Source organism: Elephantulus edwardii, unplaced genomic scaffold (assembly GCF_000299155.1).
Source record: "Elephantulus edwardii isolate Elephantulus edwardi_28Jun2011 unplaced genomic scaffold, EleEdw1.0 scaffold00005, whole genome shotgun sequence".
NCBI lineage: Eukaryota > Metazoa > Chordata > Mammalia > Macroscelidea > Macroscelididae > Elephantulus > Elephantulus edwardii.
In genome coordinates, this window is record NW_006399755.1 from 6793464 (window position 1) to 6818639 (window position 25176).

General features: G+C 38.7%; 1 protein-coding gene across 4 annotated transcripts in view; it reads left to right on the forward strand.

Moving 5' to 3' along the window:
- The window catches only part of OSBPL9 (oxysterol binding protein-like 9), a 256973-nt gene that overhangs the window by 28549 nt on the left and 203248 nt on the right, over nucleotides 1-25176 (forward strand). For 3 of the 4 annotated variants that reach the window (XM_006879671.1, XM_006879668.1, XM_006879669.1), the window contains exon 2: nucleotides 5801-5851. The exons of the other annotated variant lie outside the window; for it this stretch is intronic. In XM_006879671.1, coding sequence (XP_006879733.1) covers nucleotides 5801-5851 — 51 coding nt within the window. The remainder of the gene's footprint in view (nucleotides 1-5800; nucleotides 5852-25176) is intronic. 4 annotated transcript variants of the gene reach the window in all.

Here is a 25176-nt window from a genome sequence, read left to right on the forward strand (position 1 = left end):
CCTGTTTTACAACAGTGGCACCATGCAGTATTTGTCCTTTTGTGACTGAGATACTTCACTCAGCATAATGTCCTCCAGGGTCACCCATTTTTAATAATATTGCATGAGTTCCTTGTTTTCAATGCGGCATAGTATTCCATTGTGTAAATATACCACAGCTTCTCTATCCATTTGTTTATTGATGAGCACTTAGGTTATTTCCAACTCCTTGCTATTGTGAACAAAGCCGCGATAAACATGGGTTTGCATATATCTGCCTGGGTGGCAGTTATGGTCTCTTTGGGGTATATTCCCAGTAGTGGAATTGCTGGATCAAATGGTATATCTATTTGCAACTTTTTGAGAACGTGCCATATCACCTTCCACAGTGGTTGCACCATTTTACACTTCCACCAACAGTGAATAAGCGTTCCAGTTTCTCCACAACCTCACCAGCATTTGTTGCTTGCTGTTCTGTTAAATTTTGCTGTTCTTACTGGGGTGAGATGCTATCTCAGAGTTGTTTTAGGTCATGTATTCTTATAGATACAGTACATTAAGTCAGCATAAGAAAGGTATATTCTACAAGTTCTGTTATTGTTATGTGCCATCAAGTCGCCTGTGATTCATAACGACCCTTTTATTTCCTGAGCCAACCTTATTGTCTCTGACACACCTACCCCCAGTACCACAGTCACTGAGTCAATCCATCTACTCTAGGGTCTTCCTCTCTTGCACTGTCCTTCCACCCTCCCAAGTGTAATGTTCCTCTCTGAGGACTGGTCCCTCCTTGCAACATGCCCAAAGTATGTCAGACGGAGCTTCAGAATCCTTGCCTCCAAGGAGCAGTCTGGTTTCCCCCTCTCCAGGACGAACTTTTCTGTTTTCCTAGCAGTCCATGGTGTATTAAATACTCTTCTCCAGCACCACAACTCAAAGGAATCAATTCTTCTTCTATTATACTTCATCATTATCCAGCTTTCTGAGTAAGTAATTGTGAAGACCATCGCCTGGATCAGGTGCACCTTAGTCTCCAGACTGATGTTGTTGCTCTTCAGTACTCTGGAGAAGTCCCTAACAGCAGACTTTCTCAGTGCAATTTGTTTTTTGATTTCCTGGCTGCTGGTACCACGAGTGTTGATTGTGGAGCCAAGCAAAATAAAGCTGCTAACAGTGTCAGTCTCTCTTTACCATCTGTCATGATGTTGCCAGTCATATCAGTGGTGAGAATCTCTTGTTTTCTTGATGTTGAGTATTTGTAAAATTAATTTTAGCAAGGAATATTCTTTTTACTTTCTGAAAGATCTTTGTGACTCTTTCAGAAATTTATTACCATAAGAAAAGGAAATTGTTTCTGATTTTATTGATTTATTAGATTACTTCTTAGCAGCAGCTCTTGTTTGTACTCTTTTTTTTTTGGTTTTTTTTTTTTGTTTGTACTCTTAAGATATCAATACAGTTGGAGTATTAAGCTGTATTTCTTGCCTTCTTGGGAGCAGCAGTCAATGCCAAGGGAAATATCTATTTCCAGATTTACAGAATGAATTGATTTTCACATTGGTATGTGCTAAAGAAAATCTGGAAGTCTTAGCTTAGTGCTTTCACATAGTACTGGTTAGAATGCTGTGATATCACCATTACTTAGAAGCTTCTTTGAAGGAAAAAAATTTTTTTTAAAAAAAGCTTTGTCAGGCAAGTATGAGGATGGTAGTATAAGAGACAAAGATTCTTTTTCTGTTTTTGTTGTAAAATGCCTTTGAGGAGGGCCCTCAAAATCCTGGCCCTTTGCTGTAGCTAATTTTCCATGTCAGTACATTTTCGGGAGGGTCTTTCTCTCTTTCTTTGACCCTCCATTTTTCCATATTGATGTATTTGTCCAAGGAGTGGCCCCTTCTGACAACATGTCCAAAGAAATGAGAGATGAAGTTTCATCATCCTTGCCCCTTAGGAGCACCATGACTGTATTTTCTCCAAGGTGGACTTGTTTATTTTTTGGCAGTCCGTGGGATGTTCCGCTTTCTTTGCCAGCCACAGTTCAAAGGCATTGATTCTTTTTAGGTCATCGTTACTCATTGTCCAATTTTCAGGTGCCTTAAACTGAAAGTTGGGACCCTTAATTTGTCCTTGGACAGCTCATATAGTTCTCCCCCCCCCTTTTTTAATAGCATAATGGAAGAATAAGAGAAATTGCAGATTGCTGGGAAGGATTATATTGTTGTTGTTGTTGTGAGGTGGTGTCGAATTAAGTACAACTCATAATGACCCTGTGAACAAAAGATCTGAACCCTGTCCTATCCTGTGCCATCCTCACAATCTCTGACACACACAAGCCCATTGCTGCAGTCACCATGTCAGTCCATCTGGTAAGGATCGTCTTTTCTTTCATTGGCCCTCTGCCTTCCCAAGTGTGATTTCCCTCTCCAAGGAATAACCTCTCCTAGCAACATGTTCAAAGTATGTGAAATGAATCTTCATCATATTTGCCTCCAAGGGGCCTTCTGCCTGCGCCTTATTCAAGGTTATAATTAATATTTATTAAAATTTTAAATTATTGTCTGCACTTTTATGTATTTTTCTTTTCTATCATTCATTCAATTCAAGAAATAATTGTCTGAGCCTCTATAAATCAAAAACCAAACAGTTGTTGGGTTGATTCTGACTTGCAGAAATCCTGTGTATGTAAGAATAGAACTGTGCTCCGTAGTTTGGACAGTGGCTTCAGAGTGCCAAGCTTTTCCTGCAAAGTGCCTTTGGGAAGACTTGACCCTCTGGCTTTTATTAGAACAGAATAGAAACGCACAATAGAGCTAAAGCTGTAATCTTCATGGAACCACACTACTGCACCTTTCTCCAAAGGACCTTTTGGTGAATTTGAATTGCAGATCTTTTGTTTAGCAGCTGAGTGCTTAACCATTGTACCACCAGGATTCCTTTTCTACTATGTAAACTCACATGGCGTTTCTTAAGCTGAAGGAACTAAGGAACCAATTCAAGCCATGAGTTGCAATACTTAAGGATACTTTGGGCAGAATATTGAATGATCCAGGAAGCATTAAAGAAGATGGAAAGAATTGTCTGACACAGAAGTATTTCAAGAAACAACATATGATCAAGAGGCAATTGTGATGGAGGAAGTTCAAGCTGCTCTGAAGGACTTGGAAAAAAATAAGACCCAAGGAATTGATGGAATACCATTTGACATATTTCAACAAATGGACGCTGCCCTTGATGTGTTCACTAGGGTGTGCCAAGAAGTCTGGAGAACAACCACCTGACCAAGTGAGTGAAAGAGATCCATATTTATTTCTGTTAAAAAAAAAGTGACCCAAAAGAGTGTGGAAATTAACAATATCATTAATATCACATGCAAGCAAAATCTTGCTAAATATTACCCAAAAACAATTGGAATAGTACATCAATAAAGAACTACCAGAAATACATGCTGGGTTTAAATGAGGTTGTGGCATTAGAGACATTATTGCCAGTGACAAATGGATCTTTACTGAAAGCAAAGAGTACCAGAGTAATATCTATCTGTGTTTCATTGACTATGCAAAGCCATTTGACTGTTTGGATCTGTGCAAATTGTGGCTGACCATGAGGAGAATGGGAATCCCAGAACACTTGATTTTGTACTCTTGTGAAAACTATACTTAGACCACAAAGCTTTTGTCAGAGCAAAGAAACACTACATGGTTCAAAATCAGGAAGGAGTGCATCAGGGATGTGTCCTGTCTCCTTTCCTTTTCTATATGCAGAATATATCATTCGGGAAGCTGGGTTTTTTAAAAAAAATTTTTATTATTATTTTTTGTGTTTGTGTACCATCAAATCATTTCTGACTAGTACAGGAGGAGATTGTCCCTCCTTCTCCAGAAGAGCATCTGGTGGATTTGAACTCTCTACCTCTGGGATTGCAGTGCAGCTTCTTGCCACTGGACCACCAGAGCTCCCCAAGGGAAGCTGGGTTTTATAAGGAGGAATATGGCATCAGGATTGGGGGGAGACTCATCAACAGTCTACATGATGTGGATGATACAACCTTGCTTGCTGAAACTGAGGAGGACCTGAATGCTTGCTGCAGAAGGTCAAGGACTGTAGTCTTCAAAATTCTCACTAGGCCAATTGGCAGCAACATGATAGTTGGAGAAGAGATTGAAGTTGTTAACAATTACAGCTTGGTTAGCTCTACAATCAACACTCTTGACACCAGCAGTCAGGAAATCAAGATTGATTGCACTGGGTAAATCAGCCAGGGATCTCCCCCAGAGTTCTGAGAAGCAATGGTGTTAATCTAGAGAGTAAGGTGTGCCTGATTCAGGCCATGCATCAGAGAGTTGGACAGTGACTAAGGATGATAGAAGAAGAATTGATGTATTTGAGTTGTGGTGCTGGAGAAAAGTCTCGAACCTACCATGGGCCACCAAGAAAACAAATAGGTCTGTTTTGGAGAGGGTAAAATCAAGTTTCTCCTTGGAGGTTAGAATTTTGAAGCTTCATCTCACATACTTTGGACATGTGGTCAGGAGGGAGTGGTCTTTGGAAAAGGATAGCATTCTCAGAAGGGTGGATGGAAAGTGCAGGAGGGGAAGACATAGATGAGATGGATTGATGCACTAACTAGGCCAACGGGGATAGGTGTGTTGAGTCAGCGAGACTGGCTCTGGACAGGGCAGATTTTAGAGCTGTTATTCATAGGGTTGCTCTGAGTTTCAGGCAACTCAATGGCACATAACAGCAAAAACAAACTAAAAAGCTTACTGCTCTCAGGTAAAATCCAACACACAGTGATCCTCCATCAGTTTCTGAGGTGGTTAATCTTTCTCCTATGGAACAGCTCATGGATTAGAACTTCCAGAGATGCAGCCTTTTAGTTAGCAACACAGAACCCTACAGTCATTATTCTTCTAGAATTTATAAGCTAGCGGGAATAACAAAGATAAAGTAAATGATCTCAGAATAGTTCAAGTACTTACTGGAGTCTTATTATTCCGCTTATCCAAAATACACAATTGAGAGATTTCTGGATTATATAGATTTCTTAATAGATGTGCCAGTCCTCTTTGCCCTTGTCCTTATTCCAGGGGTGATGAAGTAAGAGCCAGGGCAGCTGTCCTACATGAGTATGAGTAACCGGAAATTTAATAGGTGACGTATGAGGAAAAATTCTTTTACTCTGTATAGAAAGGGAAAGAATAGTCTTGGAAAGATAGTAAGTGTGACTCTAATTCCATCCTTTTGGCATGTAAATAAATTCTCTCCAGGAACCTAGGAGCTTAAGTGTTTCAACATTTACAACCTGGAAATGTTTTCCAATCTGAGGCTTTATCTGCTTAATGTGTAGATACCTTCAGTGATACTTGCTTCAGTGTTTTGGTTCTTTGGTGACTTAGCCTAATCAGAACATTGAGAAATGCTGGAAGCATTTATTTCCCCATGGTATTGTGAAGAAAGAGAACAAGTAGGTGATGGGGTTAAATCTCCAGATGATTCAAAGTCTTTCAGGTGATATTTAAACTCACTAGAAATTGAGAAAACCTATGCTAAAGTTAAAGGGCATAAAGGGAAAATAAAAATTATAGCGTGATACATTCTGTATTAAGAGTTTTTTAAATTGTTTATTCTTGTAGACTATCAAACATTTTTATTTAAAACCTGTTAATCCCCTCCCAGTGGGTTTTTTGGAGTGGGATTTTGGAAGTTGAGATAGAAGGAAGAGCTATTACTGTAAATCTAGTCTCTTTATCCCTAGATTATTATAAAAACATTTTAACAGTCTGTTAATCTTTTATTCATGAAATTTTTTTGTTTTGCTTTTTAGTCCAAGGACAAAATGATGAGAGGCTCACGCAGAGGATGTGTTAGACTCAGAGTAAGTACTTATTAATTTCTATAAAAACAAATTTGTGATAGAAGGAAAAAAATTTGTATTTTGGTGAATCATGGAAGTTTAACATCCTTACTCTCTTGTGGCAGGCAGATAAGACTCAGAAAGAAACATGATTTTCTTAAGATAACTGTTAGCTGGTGCCATAACCTGGACTCGAACTCAGTTTTCTTGACTTATGATTTAATATTGTATCCAAGACTTAATGTAGGTACTGATTTTTAATTTGATTTTTTTTAAAACTTTCTAATTTATAGACAGCAACAGAGTCTGGTGGTTAAATGAGTTGTAACGTTGATGATAAACAGAAAATTACAGCACCTTTGTTCATTCTGTTTAACACTATTTAATAATAATAATAATAATCTATTCAGCAATGTTGTTCTTGTGGAACTATAATGAGAGCCAGTTAAGTAATTTTTTCAATTAAGAAAATAGGGAGCCCTGGTGGCTTAGTAGTAAGAAATTGCACTGAAATCCTTAAGGCATGATGTTCGAATCCACCAGCTGCTCCACGGAAGAAAGATGGAAATTTTCATGCAATTTACTGCCTCTGAAAACCTGCTGGAGGGTCAGCTATGAGATATTTATGACTTGGTGGCACAGAACAAAATCATTAAGAAAGTAGAAACAGGTGAAAGAAATGAAATTGAGTCACTTATTTTATTTAGGTTAATAGCTAATAAATATTGTTTTAACATGTAATCAGTACCATCCCCTCACTTACTGATTTGGTTAGATTCCAAAGAGCAGGTTATTTTGCAAAAACCAGCATTATGCAAAAATGGAGGATGACCTCCATTAGCTCACAGTAGGAAGATGACCGCATCATGACATAATTACCAAATTACAACATTTTGTAAGGGTCTAAACACTGAGAATTACGGCCCAACAAGGTTGACATGTACCCTTAACCTTGACAGTTGACGTTACTCTTGCCTCACACCTCGGCATTCATCTCTGTCTGATGTGCATCAGTAATGCACAAGATAGATGAATAGTAGGTTTCTTTTTTTACTGGTGTAAATGTGAAATATTGGATAAGGTTAATAATGAGCAGAAAACTAAAATAAGTCTGTTGTTGAGTCAGTTCCAACTCACTCTAGCACGCACGCACCAGTGGCTTTCTGAGCTTCCCAAGAGCTGCTGGTGCACTCGCACTGTTGGAGATGAGTCTTTTGGGTTATCAGTGCTGTGGGCTGTACTATCCCAGCTCCTTAATGAACAGAGCATATGAAATTATTGAAATTATTTTCTTTTTTCTAATAGAAGTCTTCTAAATCAAATGTGTATTTGACACTTACAGTACTCTGACTTGAGACAGCCACCATTCAGGTGCTTATGTAGCCGTGGCTAATAACTGCTTTATCCGACAGTGTAGTGCTACAGCTTCATGCTCATTCCATTGCTTATTTAGTTTCTACTATTGCTCAATAACTATTGTCCAGCTTAAGACTGGAAAGAACACATGAGGAGGGCTATAGTTTGTGTTATTCTATGGTATCTCAAGAAGGCCCTATCTGTCAGAACTAAATGATGCAGCTTACAGTAGCCTTTTCTTCTTCAGGTCCCAGTTATTTTCTTCCTACCATCTTTTCTTCTGCAACCTTACTTTTTTTTTTCTTACCTTTTTGACCTTTCCCCCCTGACATAAGAGTTTTTTTAGTTTTATTACTTTTATTTTATATTGGTTTGCATTCATTGCTTCATTTTTCCTTCATTCACATTGTGTTTTATACAGTTGTTCTCATACATTGCATTATATAAACTTAATCCCCTTTGAATTATGCTCACCATTACCCTGTCTTTTCAGGTCCTTGCCAGATCCTTCCCATTTACTTTACATCCCCCCCCCCCCCACCAAATTGTGTGAGACTCTGATATCCCCCTTGCCCATCTTCATCCTTCTGCTCCCACCCCTTCCCTCCTTCTGCTCCCATACACGTTTTACTAGTTATCCTTCTATTTTTACAATAATGGTCTTAAGCAGTATTTGTCCTTAGGAGACTGAGTGAGTTCCCTTTGCATAATGCTCTCCAGTATCTCCCAAGTATGTAGTAATTTTGAAATTGTTGCTCTTGAATGTTGTGTAGTATTCCATCATGTGAGTGTACCATAATTTCTTAAACCATTCATTTGTTGTTGGACATTTGGATTGTTTCGATGTTCTTGCAGTTGTGCATAGAGCTGGTGTGAACATTGGTGTAAAAATCTCAGTTTGTGTCTCAGTTCTAATTTCCCCAGGGTATATTCCTAGCAGTGGAATAGCTGGGTTATATAGAATTTCTGTGTTCTGCATTTTGAGGAAATGCCAAACTGCCTTCCAGAGTGCTTGTACCATTTTACAATTCCACTAACACTGTATGAGAGTTCTATCTCTCCACATCCTCTCCAACATTTATTGCTTGCTGTCTTGTTAATTCAGTCTTCCTTTTAAAGATGTTTTGAAGAATAATTTTGGTAAATTGCCTTTATTAGCAGTCTTTGGTAGAGTAAAGAAGAAAATTTTTAGACACCAAATTATAGTGGAAAAATTCTGATTCTGAGAAAGAAATAAGTATGGCAGATTTATAGGAAAGAAGTGAGGTCTGTTTTGAGCAGATGGTTATATTTGATATCATGAAGTTTTTAAAAGTTTCATTTATTCTGCTCTGTATTGTTTACTGCTTTTCACTTTGTGTTTCTCTTTTGTCTGCTTGGTCTAATTGCTTTTCTAAGCACTTGCTATTGACCTCAATCACCACACAGTCTAGCATTAACTGTTTTTTTGGCTTGAGCTAGGCTCAGTAGTAAGCTTTTGGCAGCAATGTACTGAGACAGATCTTTGCTTGAATTCAGATTGGACTTGGGCCACTGTCTCATTGTTGCATTCAGTGCACTTCTTTTTTCTTCTTTCAAATGTAGCTTAATTAATTATTAGCCTTTATAACTACCATCCAGGCTAAGAATTACAATTTTGCCACCCACCCCTGAAGCCTCTCCACATACCCCATTAAAATTATAGCCTTTTCCCTCCTTTCTGACAGGTATAGTAACCACTTGTATTTTTTTATTACTTCCTCACTCAAGTATCCATCCCTAAGTTTTAAAGTGTTCACTTGTCCCTTTGTTTTTGCCTAATTTTAAGATTTGCTATGTTTTCAGTCAATCTATTAAAAGCTGACCTTTTTGCTATGGTCCAGATTTAACTGATTGTATACTGTGCCTGACTCTGAGAAGAATGGGAATTCCATAACGCTTGATTGTACTTATATGACACTTACACTTGGACCAGGAGGCAGTTGTCAGAATAGAGCAAGGAAAGACTGCATGGTTCAAAATTGGGAAAGTTATGCATCAAGTATGTGTCATATCTCCACATCTTTTCAGTCTATGTGCGGAACAGATTATCAGGGAGGCTGGGCTCTATGTGGAGGAATGTGGCATGAAGATTGGAGGTAGACTCATAAAAAATCTGCATTATGCAGATGACACAACCTGCTTGCTGAAACTGAGGAGGACCAGAAGCGCTTGCTGCGGAGGGTCAAGAGGGTCAAGGACTGCAGCCTTCAATATGGATTGAAGCTCAACATCAAGAAAACAAAGAGTCTCACTACTCAGCTGATTGGCAGCATCATGATGGATGATTAAGAGACTGAGATTATTGACAGCTTCATTTTGCTTGGCTCTCCAATCAACACTCTTGGCATCAGCATACAGGAAATTAAAAGACAACTTGTATTGATTGGGAAAGTATGCTGTCAGAGACCTTTCCAAGGTACTGAGGAGCAACGATGTCAGTCTGGAGACTAAGGTGCTCCTGATACAGGCCATGGTCTTTGCAATTACTTACTATGCATCAGAGAGCTGGACAATGACTCAGGAGGATAGAAAGAGGGTTGATGCCTTTGAACTTTGGTGCAGGAGAAGAGTGTTGAATATACCATAGACTACTAGGAGAATAAACAAGTTCATCCTGGAGAGAGTGAAGCCAGGCTGCTCCTTGGAGGCAAGGATTCTGAGGCTTCGTCTGAACTTTGGACATGTTGCAAGGCGGATCAGTCCTTGGAGAGGGACGTTATGCTTGGGAGGGTGGAGGGACAGCTCAGGAGAGGAAGACCCTCAATGAGATGAATTGATTTTGTCACTGGGGTAATGGGGATAGGTATGTCGGAGACAATAAGAGTGGCAAGGGATAGAGCAGGGTTTAGGGCTGTTGTACATAGGGTCACTATGAGTCACAAGTGACTTGATGGCACCTAACAACAACATACTCAAAATACAATTTTTGTATACCTTCTGATTTTCTGGCAAATTGCAGCTAGATCCAGAGGCTGGATCAGAGTCAGGTTTAATCTCTTTGACAACAGTATAGGTGTTATATTCTTTTATTGGAAGGTACATAGTGTCTGTCTGATTTTTGTTACCTTTATCTGTTCTGTTATTGTTAGATGTCATTATTGATTTAGACTCATAGTAATGTCATGTAACAGAGTAACCTAATAGGGTATTTCTTTCCCTGAATTTTATATATTTTGTTGTTGTTGTTGTTGTTGTTGTTGAGACTATACCCAGCAAATCAGTTCAGCAGTTTGTAGTTGTTTACCATAGAGGAGAAACTGACCCACAGCTGAACCACCAGCGGGTTTTCAGAGGCAGTTAATAACATGGGAGGAGCTTGCCTATCCTCCCATGGAGCCGCTAGTGGCCCTGAACCACGTGTCTTTGGGATTACAGCATAGCTTCTGCCATTCTCGACTAGCACTCCCTTTGCAGTTTATAGATGTACAATTTAATGATGTTTATTCTTCAAGTGTACAACAATTCTTACTCTTGTTTTTGGAATTGTTCTTCCCTCATTAACGTAATGGGAGCTCTGGTGACTTTGTGGTAAGGAGTTGTGCTACCACCTCGAAGGGGTGTGGTTTGAATTCACCAGCTGTTCCACAGGAGACAGATGAGTAGTATCCTCTTCAGTGATTTCCTGCCTCTGAAAACCCGCTGGAGGGTCAGTTATGAGGTGGCTCCAACCAGCTCAGCTGTATACCATGAGATAGTACACCACCACCACCACATTAATATTAACATTAACTCATTGTCCCCAAAGGTTCCTCTCTAATATTTTGCTTTGCTGTTGTTGGTTTGATCCTACACTGATAATGGATCTCAGGAAAGCATAATTCTCAAGATTGACATTTTTTAGTAGTTAAGCCAAACTGCTGTTCTGTTTCAAGAAGACTTTAAGGGATATTTTTTACTGAATGTCTAAATATTATCTCAGAAAAGCTTCAGGGTACTCATCCACTCTCTATAGCTCCAGAAAATCCAGAGTCCTGGAGGAGTTGAATTTCTCGTCTATATTTTCCTCCATTTGATTACAATTCCATTATGGAATTTCTGCTCAAAATGTTCTGTAATGGTGGCTGGGTCCATCCAGTTTTTCTGGTGTCATGACAAAAAGAAGCAGTAAATACACATTCCATTTCTTCCACCTATTCTTGACTCCTCTTTCTTTGTTGCTTTGCCTGTATTTTTCTTGGGAGCCAATTGCTAGTTTTTTCCCTCCCATGGAGCCACTAGGTGACTTCTTACTATTAACCTTTTAATGCTTAACATTGCATCACCAGGGCTCTTTTTTTTATTATTATTATTACTATTTTTTGTGCATGTACTGTCAAATCAGATCTGACAGGTACAGGAGGAAATTGTCCCTCCTTCTCCGGCAGAGCATCTGGTGGATTTGAACCGTGTACCTCTCTGGGATTGTACCAGGGCTCTTTTAACATAATTTTTGGGGGCTTAAAAATATTCTAACGTTTTAGTTTTTATTTTTAGATAGAATTTTATATGGAGGCCTGTCTCCATCCCTTGTTTAGTTACCCTTTTGTGTAGTTCAGATAGCTCAAATTCATTGCTGCCAAGTCAAAACCAACCCATAGCTGACCCTCCATGGGGATTTCAGTGGCTCTAAGTTGCACAAGAGAAAGGTTTCCATCTTTCTCTCTTTTAGTAACTGGTGAATTTTAATTGCCTTCCTTATGTTGGCAATGCACCATCTTACCCACAGGGCTACCAGAGCTCCTTTCAGTTCAAATTGTCATGATAAAGGTTTGATTAGTTTTCAGAATAATAAGTTGAATTGAGACAGTTTCTGTAGATCAGAAGTCTTGAGTTCTTTGGTTAAAGTTTCATAAGACTGAAATCAAGGTTCTGGTTTTGGTTGGCTCTTATCTGGAGACTTTGAGGAAAGAAATAATCTTTCATGCTCACATAGGTTGTTAGAATTCAGTACTTGTAGTTGACAGTACTGAGCTCTTTACTGGCAGTTAGCAAGGAGCTGCTCTTCTAGCTGGTACACATATTCCTGTCATGGAGCCCTTTTCACTTTCTTGTCAACACAGCTTTAATTAATTGAATAAATTAATTGAATTGATTTAATCTTTGTATTTTCAATAAAGAGCCATAGCAGTATAATGATTGCCCACTCAGCAGCTAACAAAAAGGTGAGGGATTTGAACCTATCAGCACTCCATTAGAGAACGATGTGGCATTTTTCTTCTGTAATCAGTGTTGTGGTAGGAGTTAGGTGCTATAGAGTTGAGTACAACTAATAGTGACCCAGTGAACAACAGATTGGAATTCCTACAGTCTCTGACAAACTCGAGCTTATTGCTGCATTCACTGTGTCATCCCCCTGGTTGAGATTTTTCCTCTCCTTCACTGTTCCCCTACTTTTCCAAGAATGATGTCCTTCTCCAAGGAATAGCTTCTCCTAGTAACGTGCCCATAGTATGAAGCTTCATAATTTGCCTCCAAGGAACTCTTTGGCTTCACCTTCTCTAAGATATATCTGCTTGTTCTTCTGCCAGTCCATGGGATGTTCAGTACCCTTCTCTAACGCCACAGCTCAAAGGCATCAATTCTCCTTCTATCATCCTTATTCCTTGTCTGGCTCTCAGTAACATAACAAGTGATTGAAAAGACTATGGTCTCAATCAGGTGCACCTTAGTCCTCTAACATCATTGCTTCTCAGAAATTTGCAGAGGGCTCTGACAGTACACTGTCCCAGTGCAGTACATGGGCTGTCCAATGTATCAAATATATTGATTGTGGACCCAAGTAAGGTAAAGTCATTGACAATTTCAACTTTTTTTTCATCTATCAGTCCAATGCCAGACATAGGACTGATGTTGCTTATTCATCCAGTGGTGAGAAGTTTTGTTTTCCGGATGTTGAGATGCAATCCATATTAAAGGCTACAGTGTTTGATCTGCAGCAGGTGTTTCAAGTCCTTTTCACTTTCAGCAAGCAAGGTTATGTCATACCAAAGGTTATTGATCAGTCTTCCTCCTGTCCTGATCAAAATATCTTCAGTGCATTAAAATATTTAAGATTATCTTAAGAATGTACAGTGCATTGAAACAGATGAGGGAAAGAGCTGCTTAAAAGGAATATATGATTAGGTATTATTTGCATGACAAAAGTCCAGAATAAGAGCTGCATAGTAAAGTGGAATGGGGGGGAGAATTGTACAACAATGAAAGAATCCCCCCCCCACCCCAGCCAAGAGAAAAGCAAATGGGGGTGGGGTGAGCAGGAAGGAAGATTTTCAACAGTGAATAAATGGAAATCCAAGTTCTCTATAAACTTTGATTAAAATCTCAATTAAAAAGAAAAGAATGTACTTGAAGCATTGAATACTAATGATTGAAGACCAGTTGAATTGTGGGATGATGTTAAGGATATTATCCATGGAGAGAATAAAAGGTTGCTACTAAGACAGAGGAGGAAGGAAAATCCCAAAGTAGATGTCAGAAGAGATTCTGAAAATTGCAGTAGAGCATTGAGAAGCCAAAACAAAGGGGAGATGTTGAAATAAAAGAGAAGATTTCAGTGGGCAGTTTGAGAAGACAAAGTAAAATAATAACAGACTAGCCAGAGACCTAGAATTGGAGAATGGAGCATTGCTCAAGCTGTAAGAACTGAAAAACAAATTCACGCCTCGAGTGCCAGTCTTAGAGATGATATGGGTAAAATCTTGATTAATCCAAGAAGCATCAAAAGAAGATGGAGGAAGTACACATGCTCACTGTACCAAAAAAGAACTGCTTACACTGAAATATTTCAGGAAGTACCATCAAGGTGACCCAGCAGAGTGCAGAAATTATTGAATAACATGATTGATACCATATACAAGCAAGAATCTGCTAAAGATTATCTAAAAATGACTGGAACAGCACATCAGCAGAGAACTGCCAGAAGTGCAGGATGGGTTTAAAAGAGGCCATGGTTCTAGCTAATGTTAGATGGATCTTGGCTGAAAGCAGAGTACCAGAAGAATGTCTGTCTGTGTTTCATTGACTATACAAAGGCATTTGACTCTGTGGATCACAACGAACTGTGGCTGACTTGAAAAGAATAGGAATCCCAGAACACTTGATCATGCATATGTGGAACCTATACTTGGACGAGGAGGCAGTTGTCTGAACAACAACAGCATGATCAAGAGCTAATGATTGTAAATTAATAAGTTCAAGATGCACTGAAGGCACTGGCAAAAAATAAGGCCCGAAGAATTGTTATTGCTATGTGCCATCAAGTTGCCTGCTACTCATGGTAACCCTACATACAACAGCTACAAAGCCTGCCCTGTTGTCTACCCTGTCCTGAGCCAGTCTCATTGATACACCTACTCTTATTGCCCTAGTAACTGTATCAGTCAATCTCATCAGGGTCTTCCTCTCCAACGCCGTCTCTCCACCCCTCCAAGCATGATGTCCATCTCTATGAATCGGTCCCTCCTGGCCATTTGCCCAAAGTATGTAAGACAGGGCTTCAAAATCCTAGTCTCCTAGGAGAAACTTGGTTTCATCTTCTCCAAGACAGACTTATTTGTTTTCTTGGTGGTCCATGGTAGGTTCAAGACTCTTCTCCAGTACAACTCAAAGGCATCAATTCTTCTACCATCCTTAAGTCATTGTTCAGCTCTCTGATGCATAGCATTGATGGGATACCAGTTGACATATTTCATATGACAGATACAGCCCTGGATGTGCTCACCAGTCTATGCCAGGAAACTTGGAGAACAGCTGCCTTCTGACTGCCTGGAAGGGACTTGTTCCCATTCCCAAGAAAAGGCATCCAACAGAATGTGGGAATTATCAAACAATATCATCACTATCTCATGCAAGCAAAATATTGTTGAAGATTATCTAAATATGTTAGAGCAGTACACTGACAGAGCACTGCCAGAAGTTCAAGCTGGGTTTAAAAGAGGCCTTAGGACCAGGAATATAATTGCTGATGTCAGATAGATCTTATAATTGCTGATGTCAGATAGATCTTGTTCAGAGAATACCAGAAGAATGTATATTTGTGCTCTATTGATTCAGCAAATGCTTTGTGTGGATCATAACAATTTATGGTTAATGTTGAGAAGAAAGGGAATCTCAGAACACTTAATTGTGCTCATGCAAAACCTAGACCAAGAAAATGTTGTACAAACATGTCATGAGTTAAAATTAAGGTAGCTACCCCTTTCTGGGTCTGACATTAGGCAAATTTCTTAACTTGTATGAAGATAATGTTATATAAAATTGCAGGATTATTACAAAGCCTATCAATTATGTACGTACAGGGCATGGCAATTAACCAGTCAATAACTACTGTGGATTATAGTGATAACAGTAATATTGTTAAATCCATCATCTAGATTCCAAGTAAACTTTATGGGCTATCATTGACTGTACTTCGGAACTCCCTCTTCTCCTGCCCATCCGTCCTATCCTTTAGGTGCACTGCTTTTTGTCTTTCTTCATTGTTGTTATGTACCACCCAGTCGCCTGCAATTCCTAGTGAAGACCATGGCCTGGATCACGTGCACTTAACTGACATCATTGGTCTTTAATACTTTGGAGAGGTCTCTGACAGCACACTTCCCAAATACAATTAATCTTTTTGGTTTCCTTACTTTTGGTGCCAAGAGTGTTGATTGTGGAGCCAAGGAAGCTGAAATTGTTAACAAACTTAATTTCTTTTCCATCGATTATGGTGGTGAGAATCTTTGTCTTGATGTTGAACTTCAATTCATACAGCAAGTGCTTCAGGTCCTCCTCAGTTTTAGCAACAAGGTTGTGTCATCCACATAATGCAAGTTGTTGATGAGTCTATGCTGATTTGCATGTTTGTGAAAATAGTGACTAAATAGAAGAGAATATTACTTTATTGTGGTTTATATGAAAGAACATCATGAGCCAGTGTTATAATATCAAAAAATCTAATGTGGTTTTAAACTTAATGGAGAAGGGAACCAGCTGCTACTGAGTCAGCTCTGTGGATCAGGCAGAGTGATCCTGACTTTCACACTTACTCCTTTGATAACCATGTCAGATTAATAGTGTTATTTAATGTTAAAGATGAGAAGGTTAAGACTCAGCTGTTTTTAGTAATTTATCAAGGTCATGAAATGATAACTCTTCGATTGAATTAGGGTCTATATTCTTGTGAAGCCTTGTTCTTAATATTACCAAGCTCTCATTCTTGATGACTAGGAGAGGTAATGCAGACGTTTCACCTTTTGGTAAGATAGTCTTAATACTATGAAGAAAGTAAGACTGAACAAAGAACCTTTTCTTTTCATGCTTATTTACTGTTTTTGACTGTGGGTTGCAAAGTGTATGCCACTAGAGGGTGCCATTGCCTTGAAAGAAGGGGAAATGTTCATTGAATCCTAAAGTGTTGGTATTTCCTCTTCTCCTGACAGTAGCAAAACACAAAAGATTAATATTTTCAAGAAGTATTTGCAAAAGGAATAGATTACAGTATTAGAGAGGGAGTAGGGGGTAGATGTAAAACCAAGATATATTCAAAGTGCAATTAAGATAAGAATTTGGGCAACTTCTTAGCATTGTGGCTTTAGAAAGTGGTCCATTAAGCTCTGAGCCCTACTTTCTTCCTCTATAGAATGGGCCTCTCACTATCTGCCCATGTTGTTGTGTACTGTTGAGTCAGAATGGACTCTTAGTTGGCTCTCTAGCAGGTTTTCAGATGTAGTAAATCACACGAGGAGGTTACCTACCTATCTTTCTCTTGGAGAGCAGCTGCTGCATGGTACGGAAAAACTCCTTACCACAAAGCCACTAGAGCTCCCTTTCTATTCATAGAATTTTGAATATCAAGATGATATTAAAATTACCCCAACATGATGTTTGGGATTTAGTAAGTTCCTAAAGAATAGGATTTGAAGGGGTAGCTCAGTGGTAAAGACATGCACTGCCAACCAAAAGGCATGCTATTTGAATCCACTAGCCACTCTGTGGGAGGATGGGCAGTCTCCTTCTGGGTGATTTATTGCTTCCAAAATTTTTGCGGAGAGTCAGCTAGGGGTTGGTTCTGACTCATTGGTACACAACAAGAAATTACCAAAGTAAACTAATCATATCCATTAAGGTTTTAAAAATCACAGTTAATTTTACTATTTTAGCTTATGTGGTTTAGTTGTAAGGAGCAGCACTGCCAACCCATAGGCAGTTATAGCCCACCAAGTGCCCCAGGAGAGAAAGACGGTCAATCTCCCATGTAAAATACAGCCTCTGAAAACTTTAGAGAGTGAGCAATGAGCTGGTTCTGACTTGGCAATACACAACAGTAACAACATATATATAAAACATTTGTTATTTCAACATCTTATTCTGTTGGATTCTGCCTTCTCACCACTGGGCCAATTGGCAGCATCAGGATGGATGGTGAAGAGACTGAGATTGTTCACAGCTTTAGTTTGCTTGGCTCCACAGTCAACAGTCTTGGCACCAGTAACCAGGAAATTAAAAGGCGCATTGCCATGGGAAAATCTGCTTTAGGGACCTCTCCAAAGTATTGAAGAGCAATGGTGTTTCTCTGGAGACTAAGGTCTGATACAGGCCATGGTCTTTGCAGTCACTTGTTATGCATCAGAGAGTTGGACAGTGACCAAGGAAGACAGAAGGAGAATTGATGCCTTTGAGCTGTGGTGCTGGAGAAGAGTATTGAGAGTACCATGGACTGCTAGGAAAACAAACAGATTCATCCTGGAGATGGTTAAACCGGGTGGCTCCTTGAAGGCAAGGATTCTGAGGCTCCGTCTAACATACTTTGGACATGTTGTAAGGAGAGACTGGTCCTTGGAGAAGGACATCATGCTTGGGCGGGTGGAGGGAAGGCGCAGGAGGGGAAGGCCCTCTATGAGGTGGGTTGATTCAGTGACTGGGGTAATCGGGATGGGAGTGTCAGAAACAGTGCAATTGGCACAGGACAGAGCAGAGTTTAGGGCTGTTGTACATAGGGTCGCTATGAGTCACAAGCGACTTGATGGCACATAACAACAATTTTTGCACACTTAACCTCTTCTGTGAATTTGGCACTGAAAATATCCTCCTTGGGAAAAAATTTAAATATGTATTTAATCTTTGTGATTGCTGCATAGATATTAGTAGTGCTATATTTTTAATGTTCACAGTAGTTAATAAAAGGAAAAGTGATACAAAAATATTTCAGATGTGCTAACCAAGAAAAAAGAGGAAAGTAATACAGATATCAGACATGAAAGGTGTTAGAAAAAGGTTTTAAATTGCTATGATAAAAGAATATTAAAGATATGATATTATGTAGACAATATTCTAATAGCATATATTTTCAAATAATTGTTGAAAAGTTGAAATCGTAATAGAATTATTAAGTATTTAGACCTAATGATAATGACTGGCCCATATGTAAATATTATGTGAGATACCGAGAATATTCTATAACTTATAATCTTAAATGAATATATTATAAAATCTTGAAAATTGATGGATTAAATATTAAAATTTTAGATTTATAAGAAGAAAGGAGTAACATAGAAAGTACAAAGGAGAAAATGAAAAAATTACGTACTTTAATGAAAAGGGTATTAAGCGTTAGGGGAGCATCAAGAATCACAGTCCTGTCAAAAGAAAGAAATACAGTAAAAAGTAAGATTGAGAGGGAAGAGCAAGGACACAAATAATATAAGAAAATGAGAAAAATTAGAGAACTACACATACAATGTTACTATAAACTGTTGAGTTGGAACCTACTCATAGCTTACCCTCTAGTAGGTTTTCAGAGATAGTAAATCACACAGGAGTTGACTGCCCATCTGTCTCTTGTGGAGCAGCTGGATTTGAGCAGTGTATCTTTGAATTGACAGTGCAACTCCTTGCCACTAAGTCCCCAGAGCTTCCAACTATATGTGTAGTTGTTGTTGTTATGTGCCATGGAGTTGCTTGTGACGCATAGCGACCCTATGTACAAGACCTCTAAATGCTGTTCTATCCTGTGCCAACCTAGCCATCTCAAACGCACTTATTCCCACCACTCCAGTCACAGAATCGATCCATCTCACCAAAGGTCTTCCTCTCCTTCGCCTCCCCTTCACTCTGCCAAACATGATGTCCCTCTCCAAGGACCAGTCCCTCCTTGCAACATGCCCAAAATATGTGTGTAGTAGAGATGAAAAATAATAAATGAGCTATGATAAATAGCTTCATACTAGCAAATTTGAAAGTTTACATGAAAATATAGAATTTCTTAGAAAAGTGTAAATCATCAAAATTAAAGAATAGAAAACTTTATTCCTAATATAAATTGTAAAAATAATTAAAATAATTTGTAAATAAGTAAAATAAATTGGATAAGTGGTTTTAAAAACCTTTAGTTACCCCAACAGAAACCATAACCGCCACGCAAGCATATATATGCACATCCATGTTTATTGCGGCAAAGGGCTGGAAACAACCCAAGTGCCCATCAACAAACAAACAGAGAAGCTGTGGTATATTCACACAATGGAGCATTGAAAAACAAGGAACTCATGAAATATTATGCAAAATGGATGACCCTGGAGGACATTATGCTGAGTGAAATATCTCAGTCACAAAAGGACAAATATTGCATGGGGCCATTGTTATAAAATAGGACTGACATCAGGCTTGAGGGAAGACAGAGAAGGAGGGGGGGAATGATGTATATTGCATTGAGACAGATGAGGGAGAGAACTGTTTAAAAGGGATATATAATTGGGTATTATTGTCATGACAGGAGTCCAGAATGAAGGCTGCACGGTGGAGTGGACTTGGGGAAAGGGATTACGTAGCAAAAGAGTTTTCCTTTTTACTTTTCAAGGAGAAGAGTGAATTGGGGGGGAGGGGGTAGCTGGGAGATAAGTGCAACAGTGAATGACTGGAAACCCTAAGTCTCTGTAAAGTTTTATTTAAATTAATAAAAAACCAACCAACCAAAAAACCCTCAATTACTCTTAATAAGTAACATGAAAGTTTTACCAAACCTTCTAGAACCAAGGAACTATGTTGTTGCTTAAATTGCTGTTGAGTACTGTTGTGTTGGAACCTGACTCGCAGCTGACCCTCTGGCTGGTTTTCAAAGGCAGTAAATAGCATAAGAGGAGGTTTCGCATCTTTCTCCTGTGGATTCCAACTGCATATCTTTTGGTTGGCAGTTCAGTTCTTTACCACTAAGCTGCTTGAGCTTCTTAACTTGATAAAGAATATTTGTTAAAAGGCCGTTGGCTGCCTTGTCGCATCCTCACTCTCCCCGCCGACATCATGCTCCAGAGGAGTCTCTGACAGACAGCAATTTGTGAAGCAAATAATTTGGAAAGGTCCCTAACTGCAGATTTTCCTAGTGCAATGTGTCTCCATATTTCTTGAATGCTCGTGCCTAGTGTGCTAATTGTGGACCCAAGCAAGATGAAGTGTTGACAGTTTCAATCTCTTCTCCGTCCATCTTGACACTACCTGTTGGTCCAGTGATAAGAATCTTTGTTTTCTTGATATTGAGATTGCAGTCCATACTGAAGACAGCATTCCTTGATCTTCTACTTCAAGTCCTCCTCACTTTCGGCAGATACGGTTGTATCATCTGCAAAATGCAGGTTATTAATGAATCTCCCTCCAATCCTGATACCACATTCCTCTTCACAAGTACAGCTTCTTGGATAATTTGTTCAGCATATAGATTGAATATGTATGGAAAGAGAATACAGCCACTTCCTTCCCAATTCCAAACCATGCAGTGCTCCCCTGCTCTGTTCACACAACAGCCTCCTGATCCAGCTTTAGATTCCTCATGAGCACAATCAAGTCCTCTGGTATTCCCATTCTTCTCAATGTCAGCCACAACTTGTTATGACCCACACAGTCAAATGCCTTTGCATAGTCAATAAAGCAAAAATAGACATTCTTCTGGTATTCCTTACTTTCAGCCAGGATCCATCTGATATCAGCAATGACATCCCTGGTGCCATACCCTCTTCTAAATCCAGCTTGAACTTCTGGCACTTTTTACCTATGGACTGTTCCAGCCGTTTTTTAATGATCTTCAGCAGTATTTTGCATGCATGTGATGTTAATAATATTGTTCGACAGTTTCCACATTCATTTGGATCACCTTTCTTGGGAATGGGAACAAATATGGACTTCTTCCAATCTGTAGGCCAGACAGTTGCCCTCCAAATTTCTTGGCACAGACTGGTGAGCGCATCCAAAGCTGCACGTGTTAACTGAAACAAGTCATTTTGTATCTCATCAATTTTGGGGGTCTTATTTTTTTCTCTCCTTATGCCTGCTTCATCTTTTTTTTTTAAGTTTATTTTATTAATTTTAATGAACATTTACAGAGATTTTGGATTTCCATTAATTCATTGTTGCATTTTTCTCCCTGCCCACCCCTCCCCACCAGTTCACTCTTCTATTTGAAAAGTAAAAGAAAAATTCCTTCATTGGTATACAACCCCCACCCCCTCAGTACACTCCACTATGCAACCTTATTCTGGACTCTTGTCATAACCATAATACCCAATCTTATATTGCTTTTAAACTGTTCTCTTCCTCATCTGTTTCAGTGCAGTATACATAATTTATCCAGTTTTTCTCAGTCTCACCCCAACCTTGATGTCAGCTCCGTTCTACAACAGTGGCACTATGCAGTATTTGTCTTTTTGTGACTGAGATATTTCACTTAGCATAATGTCCTCCAAGGTCACCGATTTTGAATAATATTGCATGAGTTCCTTGTTTTTTAGTGCATCATAGTATTCCATTGTGTGAATATACCAGAGCTTCTCTATCCATTTGTTTGTTGATGGATACTTAGGTTGTTTCCAACTCTCTGCTATTATGAACAAAACTGCAATAAACATGGGTGTACATATAACTGGGTGGCAGTTATGGTTTATTTAGGGTATATTCTCAGTAGTGGAATTGCTGGGTCAAATGGTATTTCTATTTACAACTTTTTGAGGAAGCACCATACTGCCTTCCATAGTGGTTGCACCATTTTATACTCTCACCAACAGTGACTAAGGGTTCCAGTTTCTCCACAGCCTTGCCAGCATTTGTTGTTTGCTGCCTTGTAAAATTTGCTATTCTTACTGGGGTGAGATGATACCTCATCAAATGTTTTGATTTGCTTCTGTCTAAGATCTAGGGATTTTGAACATTTCTTCATGTATTTGTTGGCCATCTGAATGTCTTCTTTGGTGAAGTGTCTGTTCATATCCTGTGCCCATTTTTCAATTGGGTTGCTTACCTTTATCTTGTGGTGCTCGAATATTTTATAAATTCTGAATACAAGTCCCTTATCTGACATGTCATTCCCAAATGGTTTCCCCAACCTGTGATTTCCCTTTTTACCCTTTTGGAGAAGTTTTTGGATGTGCATAGGGGTTTGATTCTTGGAAGGTCCCATTCATCTATTTTATCCTGTCCTGGTTGTAGATTTTTCAGGATGCTTGGGAGATGGTTTATGTTCTGCTTCCTTTTTCATCACCTTTGGCTCCTGTTCCTATACCAGTTCCTGGAATTTTTCCATGTCTACCAATTCTTTCTGGTACAGTGACTCTGTATATTCCCTCCATCTTCTTTTGATGCTTTCTGGGTCATTCAATATATTGCCCATAGCATCTTTTTCAGTATTGTGACATGAGGCTCAAATTTGTTTTTAAATTCTTTCAGCTTGAGAAATGTGGAGCGAGTTCTTCCCTTTTTATTTTCCAGTTCTAGCTCTCTGCATATTCCTTATAATACTTTGTCCTCCTGAGCTGCCCTTTGAAATTGTCTGTTCAGCTCTTTCATTTCATATTTTCCTTTAGATTTGGCTTCTCAATGCTCCAGTGCATCTTTAGAGTCTCTTCTGATAACCATTTCAATTTTTTTTCTCTGTTTTTGTAATGACCTTTTGATTTCTTCGTGGATGATATCCTTGATATCATCCACAACTCATCTGGTCTTCTATTATTGGTGTTCAGTGCCTCAAAACTCTTCTTAAGATGGTCATGAAATTCATATGGAATTGAGTCAAGATTTTATCTTGGTTCCTGCAGACTTATTTTCATTGTCTTTGGGTTCAATTTGAACTTCCATGTGAGTAATTGATGATCTAACTCACAGTCTGTCCCTGGCCTAGTTTTGACTGAGGATATACTGATCTTCTCCAACAATTTCATCCACAAATGTAGTCAGTCTGATTCCTGTGCAGCCCATCATGTAAAATCCATATGTAAAGTCATCTTTTGTGCCTTTAGAAAATGTATTTGCGACACAGCCAACCTTGCTTGCTTCAACTGAGTGCTTGGTGCAGAAGGTCAAGGACTACACCCTTCGGTACGGATTCAGAAGGGGGTGAAATCAGGCTGCTCTTTGGAGGCAAGGATTCTAAAACTTCATCTGCCATACTTTAGGCATGTTGCAAGAAGGGACCAGTTCTTAGTGAGGGACACCATGCTTGGGAGGGACAGTAGAAGAAAGGAAGACCCTCAATGAGATGGATTGACTCAGTGACTGTCATAACGGGGGCAGCCTAGAGGTTAGAAGCTGCACTGCAATTCCAAGAGCCTGTGGTTTCAAACCTAGCAGCTGCTCTGCAGGAGAAGGATGAGCAATTTCCTCCAGCTGCTACAAACCTGCTGGATGGTCAGCTGTGGGTCAGTTCTGACTCCACAGCACACAACAACAACAACAGCAATTTGCTGTTATAATTATCACCGCATGCTGTTTTAAATTCATTTTCTCTATTATTTCATTGCTTATTTGTTCTAATATTGTTTGACTTCATATTGTTTCATGTTTCAGTCATTCTGTCCTACTTTATTTTGTATTTGTCCTTCCTACTGAAGTTGATGTGTATTTACCATAAACATTTTTTAAATGCCCTTTGCTGCTTATTTTCTTGGAACTTGCATTTCCTATAAATGTCATTGAGTCCTTGAAATAGTAGGAGACTAATTAATTTACTAAATAGGTAATATAATATTCCCCAAGTGCCATTATGATTTAAATGTCATCCAGGAAATATTTTTGTGAATGATTTTTTTTTCCTAAAATGTCTTTAACATTTTATTGTAAAATACTGATCTATAGAGGATTTGAAACTGTCAATTTTTTGTGATTAAGCTATAGCTTCATTTTAAGAAATTCATTGATCTTCTTCAAATTTTATTAATATATTAAACTATTAAATATAAAGTTTACACATTAAAAAAAGAAAATGTATTTGCAATTAATAAATCATTGTAAATGCAAAATTCAATTATTCTATTCCCACCCTTCTTTTTCTGTTTCCATTCTGTTTCTTTCACCAAGCCTATATTTTCCAACTACCATTCATTCTTCACTGTTTCCTACTTTTGCTTTCTAGTCACCAGTTATCATTAATATATCCTGATTGCATGTTCAGTCAATTTGAGAGTACAAAATTTGGTAAAAATTCTCAATTTCTTCCCCTTTGGCTCTAGATGTAGGAACATATATATGAGTAATAGTGTTAATGGGTCTTCCTTGTATGTCTGTGGATATTATCCTATCATTCACAACATCGTATTTCAGAATAGAACTTGAAACTGACTTTTTGACCATGAATACACCACCATTCTTCCTGTTTTTCATTCCTTGCATTGTAGATCATATGAGTATCTGATTCAAAGGGGCCATTGCTGGTCCATTGCATCTCACTAATGCCTAGTATGTTGATTTTCATGTGTTCCATTTCATTTTTAACAATTTCCAGTTTTCCAACATTCAAGCTGCCTACATTCCATCTACCAATTGTTAAATGATGTTTGTTATTGATTTTCCTCATTTCAACTGCCACTGTGTACTTAATAGTGAAACAGTAGAGACATTCTCTTTCAAAATCAGCAAGACAAAGTTTCCTGTTTCTGTACAACATAGTGACTGTTGTAAAGCAAGAAAAGGAAATCCAAAATAGAAGACCTAGAAGAGTGAATCGAATTCTCTTGCCATGTAGCAATAGGACCTTT